We start from the raw sequence: 7,544 nt of genomic DNA on the forward strand, positions 1-7,544 counted from the left end.
GAGGAGATTGTCTCAATTTTTCTACTTTGCTCATTTCCTTTCTATAGTGCCCACTACCCTCTTTTTTTTTATACACTACATTGCTGTTGTTGTTGTCAAGTGCCATCGAGTCATAGACAACTCACAGAAATCCTATTAACGAAAGACCTGAACACTTGTATAATTTTCATTGTTTGTCCACGTTTAAAGAGTTTCCAGAGGCAAGCTATTTCAGACGTGGATGGAGGAAATAATTGGGATTCCAGAAACATTCTTTGGCAAAGATAATCTCAAACTAGGGGCAATAGTAACGAACAATGTAAAACATCAAGAAATGCAGAGTTGATATAATATTTATTAGCTGTAGAACAGGATTACAACAAATGACGGAACTTGCACTGAGAAATTACAATTTGAATCAGACTTCTTGGCTGGAGTCATGGGCTCTCAGCTTCCTCCCTCTTAGGACAGGTGGCAGCAGCGGGCTGCGGTCCAGCCCACCACATTGCACTGACAGTGGCACGTGTTTCCATTCTGCACAACCCAGGAGCCACAGCCATAGCCACAGGTACAACTGGTGACAGCAGACCCTGTGTGAGCAATGAGCACTTAGATTCTGAGAAGAGGGCTATCCTTTCAGACCCATCTTTTATCCTTGGGTACCCAGTGGTAAATCCACGTCTTGTAGGGGCTGAAACTAAATTTAATTTTGAGAGTCGTATTGAACAATAATGGGAGAAGGATAGACAATTTCCTCTCATGTGATTTACCTCCTTTGAAAACCCGCTGCAGGGTCAGCATGGGTCAGTTTTGGCTCGATGGTACACAACAACAACAACATTGAAGAATAACAAACAAAATATATAAACATAATTAGCTATAGGGCCTTAAAAGAGTCCCATGCAAATGTAGAGTCCAAAATTCTCCATTTCTTTAGGTTTATGATAAACCCACCTCTAGGTGGATCTATTCTAAGCATAATAGTGACTAGATTGGAAAGAGAGAGGAAATATAGGGGGAGTGATAGATGAAGTCATGGAATAACGGAGAGAGGGAAGGAGGTATGAAGACAGGGGGGAAGGAAGAGACCTAAGATCCTTGAGTAGTATTCTTAAAGGCAACGAAGATAAGTCAGGGAACTAGGGTTGTGAATCAGTCCAGGGCCTAACATTCTGAGATGAGACAGGGCGTATGGGCTGAGAATGAACAGGAGTGGGCAAGGAGTCACCCCACAAGCATTAGACCTCGTGGAACTACTCACCTGTAGGGCAGGAGGCCAGTTTGCCACTGAGAATGATGCTGGTACATGTGAGCTTCTTTGTCTGGTTAGAGGGTGTGTACTCTAAGTAGAAAAGGGAAAGAAATGTCTCCCATGGTCCTTCCTTTCTATAATCACCTCCCAAAGCCACTGACCCTCTCCTCAGAGGAGTCAGTGTCCCCAGCCAAGCTATTTTTATTTTGTATGATTACGGGTAAATGAAAAAAAAAAAAAAGTTCAACTTTCCATTTGTAAAATTTAGGTAAGTTATACTTCATAAAATGGTTCAAAGAATTAAATGAACTAATTGACATAAAAGATTTGCATCATACCTGATTCATAGGGCATGTTAAATAATTATCCCATCACCATCATCAGCAATGTCTTCCTTATGGAAACCTAATCTTTCCCTATGGAAAACTCAACTTTCAACCAAGAGTTGAAAACAGTGGAGAAAACCTTGGGTAGGATGATTGACATTGAGCAGAGTGAGTGGAATTTGGAATCTGAAGTTTTGCTAGAGAGATTGTGGTTTAGGAATAAGAGGAATGAGTAAAGATTAACTTTCACCCCTTCCTTAATCCCAGTGATTACCCAATTTTGCTGAGAGCTGCATTTATCTTTTCATCCACGACTGCATCTAAGGAACACTGCATATCCCCTGGGATAATCAGCTGGAGAAGGAGGATGAGCAGGAAGAGACAAAAGGCAAGCTTCATCCTGCAGATAGGTGGTGTCCTGGGTCTGGGAAGAAAGAGGAGAAGGTAAGATCTCTGAACAACAGCAATTGGGAAGGAAGAGTGATAAGTATTGGGAAATTAAGATGGAGGGACGTCAATGGCAGTAAAGACAAGCCTGAATTTCTTTGAAGGAGATTACAAGATTAGGAAAGATGACTGCCATTGGTGAGTCTCACTCACCAAACAGTTTGGAAAAGGTTTTCAAGGAATGACTGCTAAAAGATATTATATACTGACCTGAAGGTACTGAGCTGGAGGCACCCCTTCAATGCAAATATGTACACACAAACACAAGAACTGTGAAGTGCTGTGCAAACAGGGGTGGGTCACAGATGCTATAAACTTCCCTGTGCCCACAACTAGACTTTATTCTGATTCTTTGCCAAGAGGATTCCTTCTGCCTTTCTGGAGAAGGAATCTTCTCTAATTGGAAACTTAATAAGGTTAACAGACTATCTGTTGACTGCTCTGTATTATAGTCTTCCTTTGATTCTCTCCCAGAAAGAGGTTCCTTCGTGGTTGTGAGGTAAAAAGGCCTCGGAGAACCAGATGAAGTAAAACAAAGGAATTTATTATCAGCTCTCTGATGAAGTTCCGAAGCCCCAGACCGGAGGTAAGCAGTGGGGATGGTAATTAGCTCCCAGAAAGCTACAACAAAGGTTTTATGCTTGTGGGGTGGGAGGTAAGTTGATCTACTCGGTGGTCAGCTCTCTCTATGGAGGATACTAATTGGATGTCCTCTGCACATTCCATGTAAGGATCCTTAGGTGGGTTGTGTCACAGCTGATGTTTGGGTAGGATGTGGCCGGTGGTCGTGCTTTCTTTTCATTTGCTGTAGCCACCTTACATGATGCTGATTGGAATGTCTTCCAAATAGTGTGTCCATATGGAATGCTGCACAGCTTCCAGGTAGCCTTTCAGTGGTCTGCTAAGCTTGCTAAAAGTGAACAGGACTTGAAGTATTTGCTGTAGAAAATCAAAGACTAGAGCCTTTAAATATGGGTTACATATCAACATCAAGAAAACAGAAATCTTTACCACTAGTCCAACAGACAATACCATGAAAAATGGGGAAAGGATTAGAGTTGGCAACAACTTCACTTTACTTGTATCTACAATCCACACCCAGTAGTAGTAGTCAAGAAATCAAAAGACCTGTTACATTGGGAAAATTTGTCAAAGATCTCTCTAAAATGCTAAAGAGCAAGGGTGTTAATATAAAGGCTAAAGTGTGCCTGATCCAAGCCATAGTCTTTTTAATTACTTCCTACACATCTTAAAGTGGGACAATAAATCTGGATGACAGAAGAATCAGTGCCTTTGAGCTGTGGCGTTGGAGAAGAGTACTGAGCATCGCAAGGACCACCAAAAGGACAAGCAGGACTGTCTTAAAGGAAGTACAGACAGAGTGCTCTTTAAAGGTAATGATTGTGAAGTTCAGGATAGTCTCACACCCTTTAGACAAGTTGTCAGGAGAATCCTTGGAAAGGGACATTATATTGGGAAAGCTAGAGGGTTAAAGAAAGAGAGGAAAGCTATCAACACAATGGAGTGACTAACAATGAATTGGAGCATATCAGAGATCATGACAATGGCACAGTGACAGGGCAAGTGATCCGTTGTTTATAGGGCTGTTATGATTTGTAGGCAATTCAACGGCACCTGACAAGAACAAGTGAGAGGCCTCATCACTACCTGTTTTGTCATTGTTGCTAGGTGCTGCGGAGTTGAGTACAACTTATATCTACCCTATGAACAATTGACCTTAACACCCTATCCTGTCCCACGCCATACTCACAATGTCTGATACACTCAAGCCCACTGCTGCAGTCATCATATTCGGTTACTCCTATTCACAGGAAGGAAACAGAATATCTGATTGAAAATGGCTTAATTTTTTTCTTACTCCACATTTAACTAGAGCATTGTTTTCTTTTGTTTCTTTTCTGAAGGCTCAAATGGATCATCTTTGGTTATATATTTTCCTCCCTTTTCTCACCAACCTAAGTTCATTGGCTTTTTACCCTTGTCTTTTCATAGTTACAGGTGGTGGGCAAACCCTCAGCCTAGATCTTGAATAGGAATAGGAAGTAAGCACAGACCATTCTCCTAGGAATCTTGACTTTTTCCTTGGGATACAAATTTCCCCAGAAGTGCAAGCAAATTTTCCTTTTTTTTTTTTTTTGTTCTATGGTTCTGTTTTGAGTCACATGACCTTGCATTTTTTTTCCATCCATGAGCGTGGGGAATCCATTAGAGGACCATAGCCCTGATCTTTTATCTAAAACCTCGGAATCCAGATGTGTTTCAGATCTTAGGTTTGAGGAAATGATACAAATTCTGCATATAAAATTACTCCATCAAATTTTCAGCAACACTCTGTTTTCAAACACATTAATGTATTTGCTAGAAAATATATGAATACTCAGAAAAAGTGAGATAAATAAAGATGATAAGCAGAGAGTAGTAAAAGTAGGACGATGTGGATGTTCTTACCAGACTGCTGTCAGAAAGCAGGACACTTTGTAGAAAATTTAAAGACATTAACAAAATCCAGTAAGGACAATCCCACTTTTAATTATCATCATGAGTTTGTCATCTAAATAATGTTAATTATAAAATACTCTTTTCCTAAAACACTGTATGTTATGCTAAATTCCAAAGAGTTGATGTGCTTGCTAACACTAATAGTTGATGCATAAGCTTCAAGGTTTGCACATTGTAATAACTTATCTCTTAGCAAATACATTTTTTTCTTCTTTGTAAATTTTTATTGTGATTTGGACAAAAGTTCACAAAGCAAGTTGGTTATTCAACAATTCATGAACATTTTATTTTGTGACACTGGCTGCCATCTCTACAACGTAACAACACTCTTTCTACTTCCTTTCTAGGTTTATAATTTCCATTAATCCTTCTTTCTTATGTGAAATTTAATTCAAATAGCTCTCAATTGTGCAGTTGACTCCTTATATACTACATTTCTGCTATGTGTCTTCACTTTTCTAAATAAAATCATTGCAATTCAGTAGCACTGATGCTTGCTTCATTCAATTCTTGTCTCCAGCCTCTATGGTACTACAGACCCCTGCATTTAAAAAGCAGATTCTGAATAAACAATGCTAGACCAGTGATTGCTAAGACAAAGAAAAGAAAATTGAATTACTTCCACTTAGTCAATCCATATAATTATGGGGAACTTAATTATGTTTAAAAATTAAACCAGTGACACAGATTGTAAACTGGAAGATGAGGTATTTGTTTGTAAGTGTAAATTTTAGTTGGCACATAAAATGTCTAACTACATTTGAATAAAGTGAAAAGTCAAACCCCTAGGTGATGAATTGGTTCCAACTCTCAGTGATTCTATAAGACAGAGTGGAATTGCCCACAGAATTTCCAAAGATGTAAATCTTTAAAGATCCAGACTAAAGTGCACCTGATTTAAGCTTTCTGATTACTAGCTATGTTTCTGGGACCTGGACAATGAATAATGATGACAGAAAAAGAATTGATGCCTTTGATCTATGGTGTTGGAGAAGAACACTGAACATGGGATCATGGACAACAAAGAAAACAGATATGTTTCGGAGAGAGTGCAGCCAGAATGCTCTTTGCCGCCTAACATACTTTGGACATATTGCTAGAAGCTGCTATTCCTTGGAGAAGGACATGATGTTGGGAAGGGTGGAGGGCTGGCGAAGGAGAGCAAGGCCTTCAAATAGGTGGATTGACAAGGTGACTGCTGCAATGGGCTCTTGTGTGTCAGTATGTTTGAGGATGGCACAGGACAGGACTGGTTTAAGATCTTTTGTTCATAGGGTCACTCACTATGAGGTGTAATCGACTCAATGGCACCTCACAACAAAACAACAACAAAGAGGAAAGACTCATATCTTCACTCATCTCCCTATCTCTAACACCAACAGTGCCTGGGCAGATGCCTAATAGTTGTTGCTTTAACTAAATGATTGGTTAAATGTTGACTGAACAATTTGATCTTTCTCATTCTACCTTGCTTCAATGAAAAGGCCAAGTTAGGGTTTCTTATGCTACTGAAATATGCTCTAAGGATTCAGGATTTAATCTGATTTTTTTCAACAGTCATTGAATTTGACCTGAGGTTTTCCTCACTTAGCATAACTATCTAGCCAATCTTAATCTCCTGTATTTAGCTTCCTTTTCCAGTTTTGGCCATAAATTTAATTTTAATTTCCTTCTTCTCTTTCTGCCCTTTATCCACATAAATCAGTGTAGTCCACTAGAGGAGAACCAAGATCTCGTAGTTAACAGCCGGGGAATGGAATGTAGTCCAGCCACCCCTCCAGATGAATGTGCCATGTAAATGAACCTAGCTGAGACCAGCAGAGAAACTACCCCCACAACTTACACATTCATGAGAGATAATAAAGCACTGCTGATTTATCTCATTAATTTATAAATTGGTTTATTACTCAGAAATGGTTCTTTGAAGCCACATCATAAGGATAAATTAAAAATGAAGTCAAAGGCAAGTGGACACAGATGTCATTTTACCATCCACAGAGCTTGAAAACAAGTCATCAGACATTATAGGAAGGTTCTATGGCATCCTTGGTATAATTTGAGTTTTAAAAGAATGATCAGTGAGAAGAGATTGCAGTGCTCTGCAATATGTCAATGAGGGGGTCTAGTATTCTTTTATATATGATGTTTGTTAGTACCGTAGAACCCTTTCCTTCCTCTCCTAGAATGGCCACTGAAAAGATCCACTCACAGGAAGCAGCAGCTGTGCCTGTTTCTCTCTGTCAAGGACGTGAAACTGCTGTACCTCCTTTCCCAGGAATAGTGATCTGAGACCCCAGCGCACTTCCCCTATCTTGTAAAAACTCCTGTGAGCATCCTCCTCCCCAAGTTCCTTGTAAGAAAACAAAAAAGCTCTCTCTAACTTTTAGTGGGTGCTAGTTTTCTGTTTAAGAGCCAGCCTGGCAGTTTCTCCTCAATAAACTGTCTTGGTCTGAACTGGGTTCTGTTTTTCCTCGGTGATCAGGGTCAGATCAGGCAAAGTCAGAAAGAAACAAAGAGAGGTTGGGTGCAAGAATGTTACGGGCATGATATAACATTCCCTGGTCAATTTAAGTTGAACATGGTGGGCCTGAGGGAGAAACAAGATATGAAAAATGAGGCAGTGACACCAGCTGGAGAACTAATCAGTGGCTGCCAACAGTGTATCCAGTAGGAATCAAAGGAGCTGCAGCAGGAAGTGGTCAGTCTCAGGAGAATTTAGGCATTGCAGGCATGGAGGAAGAAAAAGCCTCATTTTCTTTCATCCCACAAATGGAACCTGTTCTCTCTCTAAGAATATGTTTCTTTTTCCTGCCTTTAATTGTCTTTTGCCAGTATTACTAATGAATCAGGCCTGGAAACCTCTTAGAACATGAATGGAGTGCCCTTTGCTTAAATAAACTTCTTTTCCCTACTGGCTAACTGCTGCAATTACTTTTTTGGGTCCCACTGCTCCTGTCCTCCTGGGAAACTATCTAGTGCTTGCTCCCTGAGGGCTGTGAAGAAATCTCTGAGACTGATAT

General features: G+C 40.0%; 1 protein-coding gene across 1 annotated transcript; it reads right to left on the bottom strand.

Annotated features, from left to right (window-relative positions):
- Positions 1-441: 441 nt before the first annotated feature.
- RETNLB (resistin like beta) lies at positions 442-1,956 on the bottom strand. Its single transcript, XM_006895349.1, has 3 exons — positions 1,837-1,956; positions 1,241-1,304; positions 442-569 (listed from the first exon to the last, which is right to left on the bottom strand). Exons 1-3 carry the CDS (start codon positions 1,954-1,956, stop codon positions 442-444), a joined length of 312 nt encoding a protein of 103 aa, XP_006895411.1.
- Positions 1,957-7,544: the final 5,588 nt, after the last annotated feature.

Source organism: Elephantulus edwardii, unplaced genomic scaffold (assembly GCF_000299155.1).
Source record: "Elephantulus edwardii isolate Elephantulus edwardi_28Jun2011 unplaced genomic scaffold, EleEdw1.0 scaffold00165, whole genome shotgun sequence".
NCBI classification, from domain to species: Eukaryota; Metazoa; Chordata; class Mammalia; order Macroscelidea; family Macroscelididae; genus Elephantulus; species Elephantulus edwardii.

Coding starts and splice junctions, on each gene's coding strand:
- RETNLB (XM_006895349.1), bottom strand. CDS start 1,956: ATGAAGCTTGCCTTTTGTCTCTTCCTGCTCATCCTCCTTCTCCAGCTG. Junction 1,305..1,836: donor TAAATGCAGCTCTCAGCAAA/ATTGGGTAATCA, acceptor ACACCCTCTAAC/CAGACAAAGAAGCTCACATG. Junction 570..1,240: donor ACTGGCCTCCTGCCCTACAG/GTGAGTAGTTCC, acceptor TTGCTCACACAG/GGTCTGCTGTCACCAGTTGT.